Source organism: Prunus mume, linkage group LG4 (assembly GCF_029339155.1).
Source record: "Prunus mume cultivar Tortuosa linkage group LG4, ASM2933915v1, whole genome shotgun sequence".
Lineage (NCBI taxonomy): Eukaryota > Viridiplantae > Streptophyta > Magnoliopsida > Rosales > Rosaceae > Prunus > Prunus mume.
In genome coordinates, this window is record NC_142701.1 from 21,019,535 (window position 1) to 21,043,278 (window position 23,744).

The window sequence follows — 23,744 nt, forward strand, 5'->3', positions numbered from 1 at the left end:
AGTCTAAATTACAAAGGGTTTCTCACACACACTGCTAAGTGTCGTAAAGGGTTTGAACATGAGATTATTGATTTGCAAGCTGAAGTCTTTCTCTATTGAGCCAAATCCCGTTGGCAAAACAACATTATTTTGGAAAGAATATCAATGCTAAGATATTATTTCAGCCTATGAGATAAAAATAGGTCCATTTCCATCCAGCCCTAACTAATTGGGCTTTTTGTTTGTATTTTGTTGGGTTTTGTAACTAATGACCAAACTAGAGAGAGAAAAAAATGGGCCTATTTTTCTATTTAATATTGGAAACTTGGGGCTCAAGTTTAACAAGTTCTATTTCTATTTTCTGAAAAGATTAAATATAAATTTCAGATAAGCTTCCAGGTTGAAAAATATATGGAAGGGTGGTTTCGTAATATAGACACCCGTCTCCTCCTGTGGTAAAGAAAGTCACCTTAGTTTAAAAGTCGTAGCTATTCCTATTAGACTCTGGCTTTGCTTTGTACTTCCAAACTTCACAGTACTTATAAAATCATTAAAAAAGCTTCGTGGCCCACCACCCATGGTAATGTCGTGGAGGCAAACTTCAACTTCAAACAGCCAATAAAGAAAAGCAAAGAAAACAGGTTTCTTTCCTTAAACCCTTATTTCCAATTTTAGGGTTTTTCGCTCTCGCCCTTTTCTTTCTGGTTCTGCTGTTTTTAGGGTTTATGAATTCGGCGACGTTTATTCTGAATTCTTGTATCTGCCTCTCTGACAATTCGGTTGCGTAATCTGACAATTTGACCGATTTAACGGTCCCTTAGTGAAGTAATTTGAGCGACAAATTACTGAATTTTGGATTGGGGTTTGGGGGAATTGGTTTTATTAGGTCTCACCTCAGCAAGGTAAAGATTCCTAATTTGTTAGAATGCTTTGGACTTTGATGGGTTTTCAAGGATATCGTTCGTTTTGTGATGATTGTGTTTGCAAATTTGGGATTTCAGCGGATTAATTTTGTAAGTTTTCAGAAGAATAAAAATTTGTTATTCATTAAAATTTGTTGGACGTTGATGGTTTCACGAGGAAGTAATTAGTGTTATAACAATTACTTGCACGCAAATACTGACGAGGATAATTTCGAATAAGCAGAGCAATAATGATCTAGGACTCGAGAAATATTGGTGCAGTAAATCAAGCACTAGCTGGTTGCCAAACTGTAATATGGAAAATTGCAGTGAACTATTATTGAGGAACAGACAGTGTTAGTTTGTCAATGATGTAATGATCTAAGCAATTAGATTCTGCCAAAAGTTGCGGTGAAACTTAAATAATTGCACAGTGTTCATGCACACTCAAACATTCTGTTAGTTTTAGATAATCAAGCTCCTTAAGTTATTTTGATGAATTCTGTGTATTTAGCTATTTTAATTACACTTTTCACAACTCTTATGATTGATTCTTCCTTCCCTTTCGTACTCAACTCTTGGTAATTTACAGTTTCAGCATGAATGAAGTCTCATAAAATCAGCAAGATGGATGTACAGAGATACAATTCAGACCAAACCTTTGGCCATATATCTAACTACCCGGTGCTGAATTCAAGTCCGTTTTTGCTGGGAGGGGATGGTTTACGTCGTCAGTCAATAAAATGCCAACTAGGCTACTTGAGTGATTGGCACAAAGGTCCTAGAGTTAGCAGCGTTCGTAATTTGTTTAGGAAAAAAATGTAAGTCTTGTAAGTTTTCATTTTGAATGTAAGTGGATATATTAGACTAAACTTGTGAAATCTTAATCACTACTAGTATATTTGTTCTGACTTTTGGAATTCTTCCGCAGTTCTGACATCTTCTTTCTAAGTACCAATTATGTGTTGGGAGAGCTAGCATCTGATTTTGTGGGTGTCCTGGAAAACCAGCTATTTATGGAGGCTACTTCAGAGGTCTGCTATTCTACATTACATTGAATATTTATTTAGAGAAGTTTGTTTGTTTATTTAACTAGATTTTGTTCTTGTTCCTGTTACATTGAATCTTATAGGATATAATTCTGCTATATCTTCTCTAGTTGAAAATTTATGAATGCACATGTTAAATATCCTGAACTTTTAACTTTTGGATATATTCTAGGAGGAGTATGTGAATGAGGAGACACTGTCTCATCGGCTGCAAATTTTACTCCAGCATAAACTATATGATGCAAACTCCAATGAACAAGTAGGTTTGCCTTTGTGTTCGCCAATGCCAACTTCAGGGCTGCCTCACGGTTGTTGCGATTCAGGTGCTGCAGAAACACCGTCTAACTGCTTAAGTGGTACTAGTAAATATGACTCCATTGGTCATAATGCTTTCATAGCTAACAATGCTGATCACGTTAACCTCATAAAAGGTGGGCCATTTTAACTTTCCAAAACAAACTCATTTAACAATTGGTTAGTTTAGACATATTTATCTAATGGAGTAATGAATTTTCTGTTGTAGGGTCACCTTTTAATGGTTATAAGCAGGGATATGCCAATAGATTCATTGCTTCCAATGAATTGGATATGTCTTTTTCGTCAGGCCTAATGCAGGTTGCTTCTGAGATTTTTCTTCCTCTTGAGGATGCCTCAGCATCAATCACTGCATATTCCAATGCCAATGAGTTCTCTGTTATTGGAGGTTTTGATGATGGGACATTCGCTCCTCAAGGGAATCTGAATTACAGTTCTGATATATTGTTTGATTGTCATGTTCAACAGCAACATCTTGACCATGGTATGCTTTTGCACGCATTATGTTTAACCTCTTCCAGTTTATGAAGTCATGAATCATACTTGAGTTTTAGTTGCATGATTGACAGAATGTGTTATTTTGTAACTTCTGTTTGTTTTAAGTCCTCAGATCATGTATAGTTTCTTGGTGTTAGACTACTTTATAGTTTCTGCAGTGCCTGATGAGAAAATTATTGATACCAGATTTAGCTATAGGCTACAATATAGTATCTGATTTTTTATTTATTTATTTATAAAAACTAAGAAATATGGCATACTTCTTTCTGATTTTGGATGGCTTGACTCAGATGTCTTAGTTCACTCACTGGACTGGGGTAGAAGTGGCATTCTTGTACTCATATTATGTAACCACATAGTTGGATCCAAGTTCTCCCATCTTATGTTTGATCAACTTGATTGATGAATTGTATGTTCATTGATTCAATATGTGCTTTTGAAGCAGGTATCTGTTCACCAATCTGCATAGAGTCATGTAGAGTTATTTTTGAAACTATGTTAGAGGATCTAGATTTCTATAAATAAATATATTGTAATGGAAAACATACTTACGCATAACAAGTCTATCCACTCAAACATATGGTCTCGTTTTCTATTGGGTTCTTTCTTGGTCTCATTTCTGTATACTGTTTTCCTGTTCTGACAAGTACTTTTTCTTGTGAAATTGAATCCTATGAATTCAAAGCTCGTTTGGGGAATGCTCAATCCATGGTTTTTCCATCTACAGTGGGAGAATTTTCAGCGGTTTCCTCTTCTAATTTTCTGATCCCCCAACATATTCCAATAGAAGTTCCTGAAGTTTCTAATATTCTTCCTGGCAGAATCTTCAGCCAAGAGATCTCAACTCTTGAGGATATAGTGCAATCTTGTTCCCTGATAATGAAGTCTCAGCATAACCAAAACCGACCCCATCCTTCATATTTGCAACCTCGGGTTCCTCCAGAACAGTCACATGCTGCTCAACAGTGTGCTTCAGATAGTCCTAGTTCAGGAAACATTGAAGATATTCTTCCTTCGTCGAAAAGGTTGAAGATGGAGAAAAAAAATGGAAGTGTTCATCTTTTGGCCCCTTCAGTTGTTCAACATTGTGCTTCTGAAGGACTATCATATCTGCAGCACCAATCTGAATCTCCTCTATCTATTAATTCTGAGGATACAGTGCAATCTTGTTCCCGGATGATAAAGTCTCAACATAACCAAAAACGACCCCTTTGTCCATATTTGCAGCCACAGGTTCCTCCAGAACAGTCACATGGTGCTCAAGAGTACGCTTCAGATGGACCCAGTTCAGGAAATATTGAAGATATTCCGCCTTCGTCAAAAAGGTTGAAGATGGAGAATAAAAATGAGAGTTCTCATCTTTTGGCTCCTTCAGTTGTTCAACATTGTGCTCGTGAAGGACTTCCATATCTGCAGCACCAATCTGAATCTCCTCTATCTATTAATTCTGAGGATATAGTGCAATCTTGTTCCCAGATGATAAAGTCTCAACATAACCAAAAACGACCCCTTCATCCATATTTGCAGCCTCAGGTTCCTCCAGGACAGTCAAATGGTGCTCAAGAGTATGCTTCAGATGAACCCAGTTCAGGAAATATTGAAGATATGTCACCTTCGTCAAAAAGGTTGAAGATGGAGAATATAAATGAAAATTCTCATCTATTGGCTCCTTCAGTTGTCCAGCCTTGTGCTCCTAAAGGACTTTCATATCTGCAGCAACAGTCAAAATCTCCTGTATCTATTAATTCTGAAGTAACGCATGTGGAAATAGAACCAGCTAAAAATTCTATACAAGATTCCACGGGGATCAGTGATGTTAGAAAATGTGATTCTGATAATATCAATAAACTGGATTCCGAAAGTGTGCCTCTTCCTTCTGTAGGAGTATTTATTTGTCATGAGATGCAGCAATTAGACCCTACTAGCACTAGTGAAATTATAGACAATGTGAAAAAAGTTCCCGGAGGAATGGGGTTCAAGAGTTTATCTTTGCTCTCAGAAGAGCCTAGTGTTGAATTTAAAGAGGGGGAAGAAAGGACTGAGTTCAACCAAACGGAGCCAATACCAGACTCTGATCTTAAGGAAGTGATAAAGCCACAGAATCCAGAGACAAAGGGTGCCCTTTTAACTGAAATTTTCACAGAAGAGCAAATCAAGGAACATTTATCAAGTCTTGGGCAGAGCATTGATCAGGTAGTAATTTTTCCATTCACCGTTATTGCTTTTTTTTAAGTTTCTCCAAGAGTTTCAACTAATTTATATTTGTCTAGGTTTGCATTGATTGAACATGAACAATACTATTCTTATGCCTTTATTTGAAAACAGAGTATCGTGACGGAAGAAAGAGAAAACAGTGAGAAAGTGTGTCAGTTGTGTGTGTCGGGTAAGCTTTTTTTTGCCCCCACACCAATCTATTGCTCATTCTGTGGTGCCCGTATCAAGCGCAGTGTAAACTATTACTGCACACTAGACGAGCATGATACACAATATTGTGTTTGTACATTGTGCTATAAGGAGTCTCGAGGTGGAAATATCTCATTTCGTGGTATTCACATTTCAAAGGCAAAACTCAGTAAAAAGAAGAATGATGAAGAAACCGAAGAATCTGTAAGTTTAAGTCATTTGGTCTTTTTATTTATGAAATCTTGAAATTAGTGACTCAATTCCTGAGGCTTTTTATGTACTTGCAGTGGGTTCAATGTGATAAATGCAATGGCTGGCAACATCAGATATGTGCTCTCTTTAATGATAAAAGTGCTTTGGAAGGCAAAGCTGAATGCATATGTCTCAAATGCTTGTCAAAAGAGACAGAATGTGGAGAGCTCAAGAACTTATCAAATAATGCTGTTTTCAGTGCAAAAGATCTACCAACTACCATGCTTAGCGACCACATAGAACAAAGACTCTTTAGGCGCCTCAAGCAAGAGAGAGAAGAGAGAGCAAAGGTCGAAGGAAAAGAATTTTTTGAGGTAAGAATAAAACTCTGTTTAGGATGCACTTTCAGTTTATCAATTTATTTTGCATTTTAAGAGAATTTTTTATGTTTTGAGAGTTGGACAAAAATATTGTGACCACTAAGATCCGTCTTGAGGTCAATGCCTAGCGGTTATGTCCTAATCAATTCAATCATGGGCCTAGCGGTTATAAAGTTTCTTGTTTGAAGCTGCTTGTCTTCATACAGAGATGGTTCATAATCTAGAGTCCTTTGAAGCTTCTTGTTTGTTATTACTATGTTTCTTTCAATGAGATGTTAGGTTCCAGGAACAAAGGATTTTGTTGTCTCAGTGGTTTATTATGTTGAAAATGTAGAAAAAGGACATTCGAATCTAATAAGACACTCAATATAAATTAAATTCGCATCTGAAATTCCTGTTTATATATTCACAGGGAATGTGTTTATGATATACAATCCCTTCTATCTGCTAACTTCTTTTGTTTGATTTGATGGGTTGTTAGGTTCCAGGAGTCGAAGATCTTGTTGTCAGAGTGGTTTTATCTGTTCAAAAAACACTAAAAGTGAAGCAAAAGTTTTTGGATCTCTTTCATGACGAGAATTACCCTGCTGAATTCCCATACATATCAAAGGTGGGAAAATTTTAACCAATCCATAGATTTATTTGTTGATTTATTATAGACTTTCCTCCTGTCTCACTCTGAATCAATTCTATTTTAGTGTCACTGCTTGTTTATTACAGTTAACCTAATACCATTTTTATTTTTTTTGCATTCAGGTTATTCTTTTGTTTCAGAAGATTGAAGGGGTAGATGTATGCCTTTTTGGAATGTATGTGCAAGAGTTCGGCTCAGAATGTAGTCATCCGAATAAGCGTTGTGTTTATATATCATATCTGGATTCTATTAAGTACTTCAGGCCAGAGACAAAAACTGTGAATGGAGAAGCTCTTCGTACATTTGTTTATCATGAATTATTGGTAGTTACTTCTTTTCCCTATCATTATTTAAGCCTATGTTACTGGTACAGCTAATTGACAAATGGTAACTCAAATTTTCTTTTTACTAATTTTTGTCTTCAGATAGCTTACCTTGAGTTTTGCAAGAAAAGAGGTTTTATTACCTCCTATATATGGGCGTGCCCTCCTGTGAAGGGAGAAGATTATATTTTATACTGCCATCCAGAAATGCAGAAAACACCCAAGCCTGATAAGCTGCGGCAATGGTCTCTCTCTCTCTCTCTCTCTCTCTCTCTGTGCACACAATTCCCCTATCTTGTGTGTTTGTCTCTCTGTGCATGTGTGCATTCATTTCTGCATCTGTGCCTTCACTGATTTTAACTAGTTCACTTGTGCAGGTATCAGTCAATGATAAAAAAAGCAGCAAATGAAAAAATTGTGGTCAGTTTCACTAATTTATATGATCGCTTTTTTATCCCTACTGGGGAATGCAACTCCAAGGTAACAGCAGCTCGTTTGCCATATTTTGATGGTGACTATTGGTCTGCCACTGCTGAGGATGTGATCAGGAACATTGAAAAAGAAAGGATGACAGACTCAAAGAAGAAAGCAAAGAAAACAATAACAAAGAGAACTTTAAAAGCCATGGGACATACCAGTCCTTCTGATGGCTCTACCAAAGATATTCTACTGATGCAGAAAGTAAATATTCTTAACCTTTCCCTTTCTAATTCTTCCTACTAAATTGGTGGCTTAAAAGCAACCTTCTAATATTCTAATTCTTCACTTTGCATACTATAGATGAAGCAAACTTGGTGGCTTAATAAGTAAATATACAAAGTGACAAGTGTGCAAATTCTGATAGATAAGGTTACAAATAAAGCAGATAACTAATGCTTGATTCATATACTCGCCTTCAACTTTTAGTTGCTACTTCCCTGGGATTTAATGAGGGCAATAAGTTATCCAAATGCTGAGGCATGCCTGGGTAATATGTCCATTCCTTGATTGCAATATCACTAGTGAAGCAAGTGTAGTGGCCGCCTTAATTTTTAACAATGATATAATGAATAGGTCTTGGGCAGGAAGAAACATCTGCACCAGCATTGTCAATTTCATTAATACTATTAATATTTACCCTATTTCCCCCTGTTAGACATCTACTTACTCTCCAGTTTGTTTTGGTGTCTCTTCCTTTTTAGCTGGGGCAGACCATTTTACCAAATAAGGAGGACTTCATAATTGTCGACATGCAGTATGTTTGCTCCCACTGCCATGAAGCAATCTTATCTGGGGGACGCTGGTCTTGCAGTCAGTGCAAAAATTTTCACCTCTGTGAAAGGTACCAAATTTCTCTCAGGTCTTTCCTGCTCTTCAAATTTTTTATCCCTCCTTTAATCAGAATGGTTATGGTGCCTGGAGGTTCTGAGGTCCCTCTTGTAGTCTTATGTTATTGATATCTTATTCCCAACAATGTGCAGTACATTGAGAATTGAAAGTGATGGAGATGTGTCTGTATGTGGTTTGAGTAAATACTACATCATAGGTTGAACAAGTAATTCAAATAATAATAAATAAATAAATATGAAATCGTTACAGTAACTGAGTTTGTTGAACAAGGGTGCACAAGTTATCCCTGAAGCTTTATAATACTTGTATAGTACTTCAGTGTTCTACTAGCTTTATAGGTTGAACTGATTGACTATCTTTTTTTTTTTTTTTTTTTTTGGTCTCTCAATAATTGAATCTTCTCTTCGCCTGTGAATTATGTGCGGCACATTGTTTGTCTTTCTTGCCAAGAATCTGTTGTCCAGAAGTATGGTATTTCTGGGTTTAAGAACTTGATTGAAGTGGAAATTTTTTAATTTAAATTTGTATTTATTGTTCCTTTAATTTGTATGCTGTAGATGCCATGAAGCTGAGCGCAAAATTTCTGGGAGGGACATGCACATATCAGTCAACATGGAACAACATGTGCTTTCTCAGGTGAATCCCAAACCTTATAGGCCCGTATGGTAGTTTTGCCCTTCTAGTAAAAATCTAAACCAGTCAATTAGTGTTCTAATAATATGTGGCAAATATCAGATACTACAAACCAGCCTAGCAACAATTCTTCAAATAATTACTCTCCTTGAAGTTAGAGTAGCATATCTTTGCTCATTTCTTTGGCTTTTGCCCTTTTTCAGGTTCTGGTGGAGAATGTGCTTTCTGATACTAAGGACGAAGATGTTATTTCAAACAGTCGTTTACTTGAGAACAGGCATACTTTCTTGAGCTTGTGTGAGAAAAATCACTATCAGTTTGACACACTTCGCCGGGCGAAGTATTCCTCAATAATGATTCTGCATCATCTCCGAAATGGTACTGTGCTGACTGCTGGGAACACATGCAGTATTTGCCATAAGGATGCTGTGGTTGCTCAGAGCTGGGTATGTGAGATCTGCCCAGAGTTTGGTGTTTGTGCAGCATGCTATCAAGAGAAAGGAAGTTCTTGTCACATTCATAAGTTGACTCAAAGTTCTACCACAGTTAGCTGTAGGACAGAGGGTCGAGACTCGCCACAAAAACCATTGATGGTAAGTTATATTTTTAAATACCCATACTATCCTCCTCGCATGTTGTGTGTGTCCATGTCTCTATTAACAACAATGATTTTCATCTCTTTCTATAATAATAATATTACTAGCGATAAGGATTAACAATAATTCATGTAGCTTAGTAGTTACAAATAAAAGTTTGCAGTTTGAATGCGTGTGTAGGTGCATGTGTTTTTGTGATGCTCAGTGTAGTGTATATATGTGGTGCAGATAAGGGAACTGCTGGATGTTTTACATCACGCACGTAAATGTTGCTCAACCAAGATTCAGCCTTGCTCTTACCCAAACTGCCTCAAAATAAAAAAGCTACTCTGCCATTCAACAAAGTGCACTATTCGGACTACTGGAGGTTGTCAATACTGTAAGAAGGCATGGTACGTGATAAATCTGCATTCGAGAAACTGTAGAGAATCAAATTGTGGCATACGACGGTGCATGTGAGTTACATTCTCTGCACTTAGCCACCACCCCCTCCATCTCCGCAAAGAGGATAGAAAAAAGAGGTTCTACTGCTTCCTAGGTATTTCCTTTTATTCTTATTACCTGCATCACAATAATTGTTCTAATGTTCACTCATTTATCGGTTGATTTGGTGTTGATTTGGTGTTGATTTTGAAGGGATGAGATCTGAAGAAGCATGCAGAACTACGGTTGCAGAATTAGTCGGATAGTGAACAGCGAAGGTTGCTACCAATTGATAGTCTCAAGTGTACAGATAGGACGGGATTGTCAACACCAGCAGCCTGGTGTATAGAAAGTTGAGAAGCAGAATAATTTCTGGTTTAGTTTAGCAGGGCTCAAAAATTTTGTCAAATAGAAACAAGTAAATCTCAGTCTGTTACCAACCGCATGTATACAAACTTAGTACCTTCAAAAGGGTTGTGATTTGAGGGCCTGATTTTCCAAGTTGGTCATGAGCTACACCCTCATTCTTTAGCCCTTACATACGGTCACCTTTCCTGAAGATTGTAGTTTTCTTGGACATCAGTACATGAATACAGATTTAGAATTAGGTAAATCAGAATTTCTAGTTTGAGGCAATCCAATTGATGTATAAACTCATTCTTTAACATTCTGATATGATCTTCCAATGATTCAACCATTACTGTATTTTCTGCATGTAAAACCATTGTTGTTTATTGTTATTATTGTGGAAAGTAAACAGGTGGAAGGAAAATAAACTGTGTATTATAGAAGCAGAATAAGTACCAGAAAGAAGAAAGCCTAATTTCATCCGACATCTTGCCTCTCTGTAGTTCTCTAGTTTTCAATACACCACCTTGCCCTTGGCCAATATTTGTGTTGATCAAGGAAACAAAGAAAAACTGTATTAAACAGAAATGCAACATCCTCTCGGACCATTTATATTATGAAATTCCTTTTTTTCGTTCAATATTCGGTGAATTAGCTTAAGCAAAACAAAACCAAAAACCTTGATCTCTAATCACATGGATTGCCTAAAAAATTTGCGTTCTTCACAGGTCTTGTCTGAAGCATGTTATCCAGTTAGCTACTGCTGCAACTACTGATGGCATACATACTATTAACAAATTTTTCTTAGGACAAACACTAACGCACCTTCCGATTAAAACAGTTCAAAATGGTTGAGATTGCACCTTATATTAAGTATTAATATAAAAAAAATTTATTAATTCACATTGGAAACATCCATACTTAAATGCAGTCATTGTATTTTAATTTCTATTTTGTTCAAAAAGAAAATCCTTAATTTCACATTTCTTCGTCACTTCACTTGTCGTGGACAAGTAGACTTTATTGCCCGGCTCATAATTCCCACCCCTTATTTTTTCACCATAAAAATACTCAATTCAGAAGCTCAAGCTAATGGTGGCCATGTCTATGAGTAATCGTCATAAACTCCAAGGCTCATACTTGGGATGACCATGAATTTGAAGATTGACATGGGTACACACAAGCGTACCATTGGGTGGCCATGCATCTGGGTACTCAGATCGATGAGAGTGAACAAAACCAGGCTTTTGAATTTATCCATCATACCATCATCACTGTAACTCAGAGAGAGAGAGAGAGAGAGAGAGAGAGAGAGATGAGGTAGTTAAAACAATCAGCCCAGAACGAAAGAGATACAAACTTTGATACAAACAATGTGGAAATGGCGGAGCTCTCAGTCCAGCGATAAAATATGCACTGGCTACTGCTGCTGCTACATAAGAATATCTAGCATTGTCGTACAAAAATAAGAAACAGCCCAATATTGTCCTGAATCCTAAAAAAAATAAGAAAAAGAAAAGTGAGGGTAAACAAAAACCCTATCCCTCCGCCTCAAATACTTCCATAGTTCTAACTACACTTAAATCGATAATTCACAATACTACACATTAGAGAGCTAACAGCAAAGCTAAAGAAGTTGATGCAGTCAAGTTCCAACTGAAGCCACCCCTACTGGAAACAAGTCTTTGTTATTATGTCGTGAAGAAGGTCCATAGCTTCTTTCCTATTGAGGCTTCTCCAGGATGTTCAGACTCTTCATCGTCGTCATCTTCTTCAATGGGAGTACCATTCTGGGATTCACTCCTGTACTCATCTCCATCAACATACTCTTGACCCCCTTCTGTTGAACCATTCACCTCTTCACTAACTGCCGTATTCTCTTCCAGATTTTTTATTGCATCTGCATCACCATCTTGAGTGTCTCCAAGAGTCCCACACTGAGCACAAAGTTAAAAAGAGAAATCACATCAGAAAAATATTTTGAAGAACCAGCTTTTGACTTCTTGAAAGATATAAAAACATGTGCTGTGAGGATAGGGCAGCTCTTAACATGTTTTCTTAGACATCATTCACTCCTAAAGATAAATACTGGTGGACCAACTTCTCAGTAACATATTGAACTTGTGTGGTAGAAATGGATTATAATCCATAAAACAAATAGAAGGCCTCATTCACACCCACACACACACACCCTACATCCTATCTAGTGAAATTTTAATGGGCTAGTGAAGATGCCTACACTCACCCGCACAAAGTGTGTGCTTCCACCATTCTCGCTACCAACTCCTATTGAAGTAGCAGGAGCAGCTTTAGAGTAGTGCTCAGTAGCTCTAGCATTATCGACCTCTTCCTCGTTATCTTTGACAAGGTCACGCGATGCACTTGCAGCAGCAACTGTAACTCCACTGATCACATAAAGTGTAAACTTACAAGTTAGTTTCATGGAATGACCACCATAGAATGGCAACAGGATCATAAGTTTTATCCCTTTCATGATGCTAAAAATAATTTTACATCCATGATCTGATACAGTGCTCTAGAAATAATTCTTAATTGTGGTAGCTTTATTCCAACCTAAAGCAAATGATATTTCAATTCAAGAAACTGCAATGCATTCCAATGTTTTTACATGGTACTCAAGATATAACAATTTAAATACTTACGTTTTGGGTCGCCGTAGATTGTATCGACTTTCCCCTGGAGCTTGCTCAGCTGGAAGAACTTTTTCTCGCTTCTTCTTGCGCTGGGCACCCATGACACTGTCAGAACGTCCTTCACTATCATCCCCACCACTCACAGCGATTTGAGATGTCTGAGCACGGCCACGTTTCCGTCCATTTCTAGCTGATCTTTTATCAGCAAGACTAGAACCACCATGGCTTTCAGTATGCATATCAACAGAATCCGCGGCAGTCCCATTTGCATACTCACTGTCATTTGTTTCAAAAGCCTCCCCAAGTATAGCCTTAGCATCTTTAACAACTGCTTTCACAGAGCGAGTTCTCTTAACTGCAGGCCTGCCTCTCCTGCCTCCTCTCCTACTTGGCTTTTGGTAACCACCCTTCAAATCAGAAGGCTGAGAATCTTCTGGAAGATCAGGTGCCTCACTATTCATGTTGCTATGTTCATCGGGTGAAGGATATTGAACAGCTTCAACCTCTCTGATTCTGTTGTCGGATTGAACCCTCTGGACATCAAAAGAATCACTTGCAACTCCAAAAGATAGTTCAGCCTCATTTTCAATGCCACATCCTCTTTTGGATGCCTCTACATTTTGCTCACCAGAGAATGGTGCTTCATTTGCCAAATTTTGAGGAGAGCCAAACTCAATCTTTTTCCCTGGTGAGAGATTAAATATCTTTGAGGTGCATTTACGGAGCCAAGACATGGTACCACCAGAAACTGGAGATCTTGAATCAATACCAAGAGATATCCCATTATTTTGCCTCTGAGCCAGATTTTCATTGAAACCTCCCTTCAAATAGTCATCACCCAGTCTTGGTGGGGGAATAACCTCTGCGTTTTCAATTTCAGCTAAAGGTCGTAGATTAGAAAGCACAAACTCAGAGATCATTTCACCACAGTTTGTGCAACTCTTGAATTTCTCAATAAACGAAATAAAGGATTCTCTCTCCTTAATAAATTGATCCCGTTGGTCTCTCAGTTTCTGACTAAGGTCAAGAAGTTCATCAATGTCTTTTCTTATTTCAATGTGTTGCCTTTCAAGATGCTCCTTATTTGCATCAGCTTCTTGTCTTTCTTTTTCCATTTTAAGCCTTTCAACTTTAATTTCTTCCATTTCTCTTCTAGCTACCTCTCTCAAGTAATTAACATTGTCTAGTTCTCTTTCTCTTTCTTCTGCAAAAGACTTCTCTCTTTCACGCAAGGGTTTCTCCATCTCCTCCAACCGATTCTGCATATCAGTTTCAAGTTCTCTTTTCCGTGTTTCCAATTCATGAAGCATTTGGCTTCTCTCACTTTGAGCTTTCTCAGCTAATACTGACTTCTCATGCTCCATATGGGCTTCAAATGATTCCTTGGCCAATTTGAGATCATCTTGCTCCCTTTGTATGTGGTCCTGAGCCACCACCTTTTCACTTTTCAACCTTTCTTCTTCAACGTGTTTCCATTTTTCTACTTCTTCCTTCTGTTCATTTACATTCTTCAGCTCTTTCTGAATCTCAGCTCTTTTGTCATCCAGCTCTTCCCACTCTCTCTCAAAAAGCTCCTTTTGCTGCTTCAAGTCTTCAGCTTCCTTCAGAAGCAGTTCTTTCTGTTGCATGTACTTGTCAATTTCCTGTTTTAACTCTGACTGCAGCCGGTGATACTCTGACTTCTCCTCTTCACTTACTATCAGTCGATCCTTCTCCTCACTAATCTTCTGTAGCTGTTCTTCATTATTAGCCCTAATCTTCTCAACTTCAGCCAAAAGCCTAACCAAATCCTCTTTTCAGCAATTAGTTGTTTCTTCTCGCTTTCCAAGTGCCTCTCCTCAGATTTAATGGACTTCTCCTTTTCCTTCAAGGATTTCATTTTGGATTCAAAGTCCTTCTCTTTTTCCCTGACCTTTTCCCCTTTCTTTTCCAACGCCTGCTCCCGTTTTGCAAATTTCTCCTCCATGTGATTGATTTCAGATTCCTTCTTCTCCACATCAACCAGCCTGTTTCTCAATTCATCATCCAAGGATTTTCTCTTTTGATCAATTTCCAACTCAAATTCGCATTTCTTTGCATCCAAAATGGCGTTGTGTTCATCAATAATCTTCTGGAGCTCAACCTGTGGGTCCCATGAAAAAGAAAAGAGTCAGGAGCATGACAATGATAATAGAATGATGAATTCAATCTGGATACCAAGCCTTCTTTAACAAAATAAGGAGATTAGATCCACAAAGAGGGAAACAAACAGGAAATAGACTTTAAACAGATTGAATAAAACGAAGAGTGTAAAGAAGAAAAGAAAAGAAAGTTCTTGAATACCAAATACATTGACACAGCTACTTTTGTGACCAAATTAAACCTACATCAGGTATAGACTTAACGACAATACAGCATCATTGCATAAGGTTCAAATTGCTTTCAATGTCTCTCTATCAACAGTGATATAGGCCTCACCCTTTCTCTAGCATTGAGCTTTTCTTCCAATGCAAGTAACTCCTTCTCCTTCATCTCTAGGTTTATTCTCATAGTATCATATTCCTGCACATAAAAGAAACTTACTTAAACAAATGAATTATGAGAAATCCAAAAACAGCTCACCATAAAACACTACTCGCCTTTTCTTTCAAAGTCAGATTTGCTAGCCTGCTGCTTATATCATCTTCTTTCCTTTTCAATGTCTCATTAGTTGCATCAATCTTCTTCTGAGCATCTTCCAGGTCCTTCTCTTTCTGCTTAAAAATCCTATCGTTCTCATTTGCCCTCTCTTCTCTTTGGTTGAGAATTCTTTGACCCTTTGCTAGCCTCTCTTCTCCCTCTTGCAGTTTCCTTTCCCATTCTAGCAAGTCCTCCCTCCGCTTAGACAAAGAATTCTCATATGCTTCCTGTCTGAGAAAAGTCAAACCAGCTACATTAAAACAAGAAACAACTTTCATATTTAAGATGTATAGATTGCAAACAAGTTGATTCCACCCTCCCACCAACCACTCCCAAAAAGGGAAGAAAAGAGGATGCATTGACAAAGCAAACATATTAGACAACAACAGAAGGAAAATATCAAGGGGGCTTCATCATACTCTGAATTGAAGGATAACCGATCTCTTCGAAGTGCACTTTCTCGATCCTCCAAGTCTTTTGATTTCCTCTCAAACTCTGAACTTTTCCGGCTCACCTCAGCTAGCTTGGCATCGGCAGCACGCGACTTTGCCTCTAGCTCCAATGATTTCTCTTCTATACTAGCAACCAAAGCATTTGCCTCGGCCAACTTTGAATCAGCAGTAAACTTAATTTCTGCATTTTCTGAACGAATCTCATGCAAAGCTTTCTCTAGCTGCATAAGAAATGTACCACATATTAGCAAATTCAACCACAATCAGCTTTCAAGTTAATAACATAGATTGCCAACAATAACCAACAAACCAAAAGCTTTAAAATTTATCACATTCAAAAAGTAAATAATTAAAAGGCTGGTTTTCATCTAACTAAAGAAAATTGTTTAAACGCATATATTTAAAGCCACATGGAGTGACTAAACTAGAACACAAAAAGGAAACTCATATATACATAACATATACAAGAACATTTAAACTACAAAAGAAAATGACAAATAAGGCTTTATTGATAACATCCACTTTATTTGGTTGTACAATTCTTCAGGAATTTCTACTTTGCCAGATCATAGTCAGACAAAGGCAAAGTAGAAATTCCAAGAATTGTACACGAACAAATAAAGTGGATGTTATACAAGGCTTTCCACAAATTGAGAGCTGGCCATTAAATAGTCTGAGAGAGAGAGAGAGAGAGAGAGAGAGTTAATAAAGTGGATGTTATACAAGGCTTTCCACAAATTGAGAGATGGCCGTTAAAGAGTCTGGAGAGAGAGAGAGAGAGAGTTAAATCTTACATCATGCACACACTGCTTCTCAACCCCCAAGGCCTTCCTCAAATTCTCCTCTCGCTTTTCGATCTCAGAAATTGCAATCAAATGAGCTGCTTGTTCTCTTCTGACAGCATCTTTTGCTTCTGTTAATGACTGCCTGAGTTCTTCAAGCCTAGAAGTCCACTCCTTTTTCTCAATCAAGAGCAGCCCCATATTGTATTGGTATTCAAAAAGCTGGACACAGCAGCAGTTAGTCAATCAAAAATAATTTTTAACAAAAACGCCTATCTAAAACAGGAATATGGACTAGAAGCTTGCAAATTGTGCCAATCCAAATAATTTATTGTTAAGTCTATACTTAGAGAGTGGATAATGGGCTAAAGCACTTTACAACTTCAAACTCTTATATCTACATCACTCAGATATCACAAGGCAACCAAAAAGAAAGAGGATTTACGAACAAGTAGACTACTGCCACAATGATAAAAGTAATACACAGGTTTTCCTTAACCTACTCCCAATGTTTTCCCCAATATAGTATACATTCAATTTTAAAACAAATCAAGATTATTCCATTACGATTTAATCATATAGTACCAAACCTTGACTCAAATTTTAACAAACTCCTTTTCTTACTCTTTTAAGCTTAGCATCCACCGACACCAAAATCATCTTAAAACCTATTGGTATTTACGGAAATACTAACAATACAAACTACCCAACCATTGAGACTTAGGAGGTGGTGTTAAATTTTTAATGCTACTAACTAGCACTGTAACGACACAGCAGCACTTCTGAGATGTTAGTTTTAATACTAGTTTTGCAAAACCCTATTGAAGTTGACTTGGGAATTTCTCGGATAAAAGACTAAAATTTTTGGTTGCCATCAAATTATAGAGATGAAATCAAAATGCATATTCAAAAGGATATTTATGTTACTGATTCGATGCAAGACAATTCTCCTAAATCACAAATGCCCATGCCACGAAAAAGAATAAATTCGAATACTTTCTCACTGCCCGATACTATGCACAAGTTGAACGCCTTCCCCATTACCCAAAAAAAAAAAAAGCAAACGAAAGAATATCCACATACTTGAAACTATTAGAACCAAACATCACAAGATTCAAAATACACTCCACCAACCTCATTTTCGAGCTCTGAAACCCTCTGAGCCAACTCTTCGCGGTCGGTGGCCCCCTCGCCAGACTCCACCTGCATATTCCCACCATTCTCAAGCACTGAACCCGAAGCCGGCGTCCTGGGTTCAAACAAGGAGAGACCTTTCCCCTTCGCAACGACAGCATCCCCAGAGTTGAAGTTCGGAGCCCCGGATTTCATGTTCGAGCCCGACCCAGTTCCGGTCTTCTCAGTCCCAGTTTTGGGTGTGAGAGACCAACCCGACCACCGCTGCGGCGTAAACATCAAAAAACTCTCCACAACAATAATCCCAGAACGACAGATCGTAACTTCAACTTCATAAGCACATGCACGCCAAAGCCAAGTGAGCGATTCGACAAACCCCTAAAATTCAGAAACTGAACCAACTTTCCTCCAGAGGAAAACCCTAATTAAAGCAACGAAAGAGCGTTCAGGAGTGAAAACCCTACCCTGGAACCGATCGGAATTCCGAAATTCCGGCGAATTGAAGTTCGGAATTCGGACGAAAAACAAGAACTTCTACTCAGTAACCAGTGTCTCTCTATCTGCTTTCAGTCTTTTAGCAGAAACCCTAGTCCGGACGTGAACGGAATTCCCAAATTCCGACGAATAGGAGATTTCAAGTCCGGTAACGTCTTCGAGCACACATAGACACGCTCTCTCTCTCTCTACAGCCACCTTTGTGTGCTTTGCGCGGATCGCTCACGTTCCTTCTTTTTTTTATTTATGGGCCCGCCAGGAATTTCATCTCCTAAAATTATCATTTTATCCTTCGTTTTCCTATGGTTCAATGCGCCACCTCTAGGGTAGTTTCGGAATTTAAACTGGCAGCCTTTATAGAATAAAACGTGGGTGCTCGGTTGTGTTATTATTTGTGACGAATTTGCCCATGGTTGGTAGTGTCCGTTAGGGTGGGTGAAACGGATAAATTGCTTGAGAGGCAGGGGTATTTTGATAAAGTGGGCATGTTCTTATGTTTCCGAGAATATACCATGTACCGAGATGCCACGGTGTTAGAGAGCTGTTAAGTTGGGAAGAAGGGGATTGGGTCTTGAAGATAAGCATTGCTTTGTCGCATGTGGCTTTTGGTCATCATCACCACTCACTCTCTATAAAAGTAAAATAAAAAAGTTTCAAAATAGTATGTTATCCATTCTGAGTCTGGATCCTCTTTTTTTTTTTTTTTTTAAAGATCAAAGGTGTAGGATATTGCGTCCTAATTGAGAGCTTACATGCCAAAATTAAAGCTTATTTTTCAAAATTAAAGCTTTCATGTGGAATTTAAAGCATGCATGTACTGAATTGAACCCTTCAAATATAAAATCAAACCCTTTAGGTATAATATCAATGTTTGTATTGTAATTGGCCAAGTAACCAACTCAATTAGATCAATCATGTGTCACGTGTTTAGAGGCGATTGCACTAGCCAATGGAATGTTGTCGTGTGTTGCCACCAAAATCAATCTCAATAAGTCTCATATCGAAGTACTGTGAAAAAATAGAGACTCTCTCTCATTTCAAAAAGGAGATTACTCTCCCGCTTTGGATCTCTCTGAATACTCGCTCTTTCAAATCATGGATTTTTTTATTTATCGAAAGGAAGTGATTTTAATTAACCAGAAGCCTTGGTTACAATAAAGCATGGATAAGAGATTCATTGGACTTGCCACAATGAAAACAAATACCTTCTGGTATTACTTTCCTACTCACAAAATTGATGCAAGTGGGGAGGATATCATGAGAGGCACGCCACAAGATATGCTTAATTTTATTTGGAATATGGAGGCTCCAAATCAATTTCCAATACAATGCCATTTGAGCGACATTGGAACCACCAACACCACTACTAAGATGAATGGTTTTCTTCTGCACAGCAACTTGATAACCAGATCGAATAGAATATTTTCCATTCTTAGTAAAGAACCAAATCTGCTGATATGTACGTGGATTGCAACTTAAAGGGATGCTTTGAATTAACTCCACCTCCCTAAACAAACAAACATGACTGTAAAAGAGTAACATTCCAGGCAGAAAGGAGAGGAAATAAAATCACAAACCTTAAAATTCGCTGGCAAAGAAGGAGGTGGTGAATATAGTTTAAAAGTAGATCGTCTGGGTATCCATTTATCATTGTAAACATCAATCATCTTACCATCACCCAGACGCCAATAAAAGCCTGCATCTAATAAATCTCTTCCCCACAAAATAGAACTCTAAGAGTAGCATGCATGAATCTGAGTTAGGGAAGTAACGCACCTTAAGCATTTGAAAAACAATGGAATCTTGGGTTTGGAGCATCCGTCAAGCCTGTTTACAAACCATAGTTTGATTGAAGCATTCAAAATCCTTCTGCTTAAGCAAACACTTGTATCATGTAATCACAACTATTACATTAATGTGAACACCTCTAATTATGTGCATGTAACCTATTCGGGTGCACCACATATATTTGTGCTTGTTTACTCCTTTTTTGTCATCCATCCTAACGTGCTGAAGAAATTAACATGTCGAAGGCCCTCACCTTCCATCTAATCTTGTCGAAGGACCCTAGCAACCAAAAACATGGAGGATAGAGAAATTGATTGCATGAAAGAAGGGTAAAAGGGAGAATTAATGGATTGGAGGGATTCTGGGAGCTATCAACATGGAGGAGGTCCGATGCCCAACTCGTAGGCAGAAGAAGAAAAGTGAGACAAAGTTGGAGTCATTTTTAGGCCATGTTTGGTGTTTTATAGGATGTATTGAATTGGATAACTCATTAGAGTCATGGCTTTTTGAAGGAAAAATGGAGCAAATCTTTCAAGTTTTGTCCAAATTAAACGTAGAAGGTGGATTAAGCATTGTTTTTCAGTACGTAGAAGGAGGATAACTTACCGTCTTATGGTATCGTGCCACTGAATAAGCATTGTTTTTCAGTATGTATACTGTGGCATGAACCTCAAAACTGGTGGTGTTGCACCCGAAGTGTCTATAAGCTATATAGAGCTAATCTACATAGTTTGTGCTTATTGCTCCTCCAGGGTCATCATAATAAAATGATGTGAATAGTGAATTTGAGTAACTTTTGTGCTTCAAAACCATTAGTTTCTACCTTGTAGAGGTTGTTGGATGGGAAGTTTCCTTAATCACCTTTCAACTGGATAGGCAGACAAAATCAAATCCTTAATTATTCTAAATCCTTTTGTATTTGGGTTTGAAAGTTTGCCATAATTCTCATATTATTTTGCTATTATGTTACTTTAATTGTTATCTTTTATTGCTGATGATTTAAGCAAATTGATTCCCAAGCTAAATGACAATGAAATACAAAAAACAACCTAGGGGAGAAATATAGTCCAAATGTGATTCTATTTATATTTAAAAATATATATTTATGTTAACTATTGAATTTCTTAGCGGATATACTCTTTTATCTTGTCTCTTCATTAATTTTGACCATGGCCGCAGCTCAATGTGCAATAGCCAACTACTATTAAGGGCTAGTTTGGGATTGCTGTCACTTTTGAAGAAAGTTGCTTCAATCTGTGCTTTGAAATTAATTAGCTGTAAAGTAAAGCAGCTACATGTTTGGTAAACAATATTTTTAAAGTGCAGTTAGTACAAAAAGTATTGTCAAAATCATTTGGTAAATTTTAATATAAAAATGTTGTAACTGTGAATAATGACTAAATTAATTAGTTTTCATCACTGTTTCTGGTTTTATGCCATCAGATATGGATAATACTTTAATTACTGAAATTAAATTAAATTGAATAATGTTGTGTTTTCCAAATCTTAAGTTATACATATTTGACATATAATTAACTGTTTGGGATTGCTTCAGAAATGATTAAAAGCATTTTTTAGACAAATATATACACTTCTTAACAAACAAACTTAAAAGTGCTTATAGGTGATAAGATTAAAGGTTCATTTGGGAGTGATTCTGAATAGGTCAAAAAACACTTCTATGGAGAATCACTTCTCTATATAATCACTTTAAGTGGTTTTAAGTGATTTTATGGAGAAATATATAAGAGGTGCTTTTGCCTAGAAACACTTAAAATCACTTAAAGTGATTATGGAGAAGCACATGGGGGGGCGTTTCTCAACAGAAGTAATTCTAGCCTATGGTTCGTTTGAGAATAATTCTAGATGTGTCAAAAATCACTTTTATAGAGAATCACTTTAAGTGGTTTAAATGATTTTATAAAGCAAGCATGTGTAAATCCCCATAAGTAATTCTGACTCCTAAACGAACCATAAGAAGTGTTTTCCAAAAGTCACTTCCAAGTACTTTTAAATTTTTTTGACAAAAAAACAAAAAAAGAAGTTTTGAATTTTTAATACAAATTTGGATGTAGTTGTAATAACTAAAGATTAAAAGAAAGGGTGATTTTATTAGCACCCCAAAATTTGCTCTTTGCACTCCACATTCTCTTTACACCCCACTAAATTTTAGTAAAATTTAAAATTGCTCATAATACCCCATTTTTTTTCCCTAGATTAGCCTCATAAACCTCAGTTCTTAACTTACCTTGTTTCAGTGGGAGTCCACTGAATTTGTTTCAATTTTACAATAGCTGTCCACCGAATGTGTTTCTGTTTTTACAGTGGTAGTCTACCGAACTTATTTCCTTTTTTCAATGGTAGTCTACTGAATTTTTTTCTTGTCTCAGTGAATTCGTTTCTTGTTTCAGTGATCTTCTACCGAATTCGTTACTGAGTTTGTACTTAATATTATTATTTTTTATATGAAGAGGACTGATAGAGGTAAAATTATAAATTTGTTATAACTTCCACTTTTTCAATTTTGTACTTTTTACTAACGCATTGAATTCAAATTCATTACAGGAGCAAGACGAGCGTATATTGTCTTTTACTAGGCAGCTGGTGGCATTAGGGGAAACAGTTACATTATGTACAAGACCTTCCCAAGTTTATCAAGCAGTTGAGACCGTGCAGCAGATTTTAGAGGGTACAAACATATGGTCTACCATGACATATCAATGTCGCCATGGTTAACTGACTTGCTAGCATGTGTCTAGTAGAGCTCATGAAACTTTTGTTGTTTTGATTAGTTATTGCATGTTTGTATTAGAACTCATGGAACTTTGGAACTTTAGAACTCATTCAGACCTTTATGAAGTTTGTCCCACCAAATAAAGGAATATAAGAAAATATATAGAATTATTATATTTATAATCTCAATTCAGTAGTGGGTGCATTTTCGTCAGTCATTAGGATGACCGTATCTATAGTAGCTACATTCTCCACTCTCGGAAGTTGTTGAAATGCATTCACAAATGCTTGGCACCTCGAGTACAAATGTGTTACATTGCATATGTCACTTTGTTCAACATATGTCACTTTGTTCATGCCATATTCTAGAAAATGGTGGTATAGGATGATCTAGAGACAAATGAACATACAAAACAAGAATTCATTGATACACACATAGCATATAAAGTTAAACTATGTAGCGTAAACAAATAAATTCAAACATGGACATAGTGATCATCATCAACAAAACCAATGGCCATCTCATGTAGCTTGGTTTGATTAAACTGAGAAAGGAAGAAATGTAACGCATTGACACTTGCTTAGAAGAATTAAAACCACATTATAACATGTGGCGATAATATGCCCTTATCATCATCCAACAAAAGAATGGTGCAAAAATCCATTACATATTCTGTTTTAACATTGTTTCTTTCAGTAGGGGTGCCATCTTGTTTTTGTTCTTTCAATGGGAGTAAGGTCAAAATAGCTTGCGTTAAATTTGTAGTTGATAATAAGTTACTGAAAAAATAAATATATTTTGGTTTGTTGCCACTGAATTGTAGATAAAAATTCGATAATACACCATCAAACACCGTTCCATGTTACTAGGGGTGGGCATCTCATCCGAATTATCCGCGTACCGACCATACCGTACCGACGATTTGGTTTGGTTTGGTTAAATAATTATTTTTTAATTTTAATTATTCCGATCCGATCTGTACCAAGATATTTGGTTTGGTTAACGGAACAGTATTTCTAACCCAACAGAACCCCGTACCTATC

The 23,744-nt window shown here is 37.1% G+C and overlaps 2 protein-coding genes across 5 annotated transcripts; one reads left to right on the plus strand and one right to left on the minus strand.

Moving 5' to 3' along the window:
* The first annotated feature begins 485 nt into the window (after nt 1–485).
* LOC103329701 (histone acetyltransferase HAC12-like) lies at nt 486–10,008 on the plus strand. 4 transcript variants are annotated; one of them, XM_089050954.1, is made up of 17 exons: nt 486–620; nt 1,474–1,702; nt 1,813–1,915; nt 2,103–2,361; nt 2,454–2,729; nt 3,429–4,936; nt 5,069–5,350; nt 5,434–5,712; nt 6,200–6,328; nt 6,475–6,675; nt 6,778–6,920; nt 7,053–7,356; nt 7,857–7,996; nt 8,562–8,640; nt 8,841–9,230; nt 9,462–9,771; nt 9,870–10,008. In XM_089050954.1, exons 2-16 carry the CDS (start codon nt 1,485–1,487, stop codon nt 9,690–9,692), a joined length of 4,542 nt encoding a protein of 1,513 aa, XP_088907080.1. In that variant the 5' UTR covers nt 486–620; nt 1,474–1,484; the 3' UTR covers nt 9,693–9,771; nt 9,870–10,008. The 4 variants fall into 4 exon arrangements, with proteins under 4 accessions (XP_088907080.1, XP_088907079.1, XP_088907082.1 ...); XM_089050953.1 differs by having other exon boundaries at nt 610–881; XM_089050956.1 differs by having other exon boundaries at nt 610–881; nt 3,471–4,936.
* Nucleotides 10,009–11,345: 1,337 nt separating this feature from the next.
* LOC103329658 (nuclear matrix constituent protein 1-like) lies at nt 11,346–18,453 on the minus strand. The gene is made up of 8 exons (XM_008232157.2): nt 17,685–18,453; nt 16,563–16,772; nt 15,736–15,989; nt 15,277–15,547; nt 15,116–15,199; nt 12,668–14,780; nt 12,250–12,409; nt 11,346–11,941 (listed from the first exon to the last, which is right to left on the minus strand). Exons 6-8 carry the CDS (start codon nt 14,284–14,286, stop codon nt 11,696–11,698), a joined length of 2,025 nt encoding a protein of 674 aa, XP_008230379.2. The 5' UTR covers nt 14,287–14,780; nt 15,116–15,199; nt 15,277–15,547; nt 15,736–15,989; nt 16,563–16,772; nt 17,685–18,453; the 3' UTR covers nt 11,346–11,695.
* Nucleotides 18,454–23,744: the final 5,291 nt, after the last annotated feature.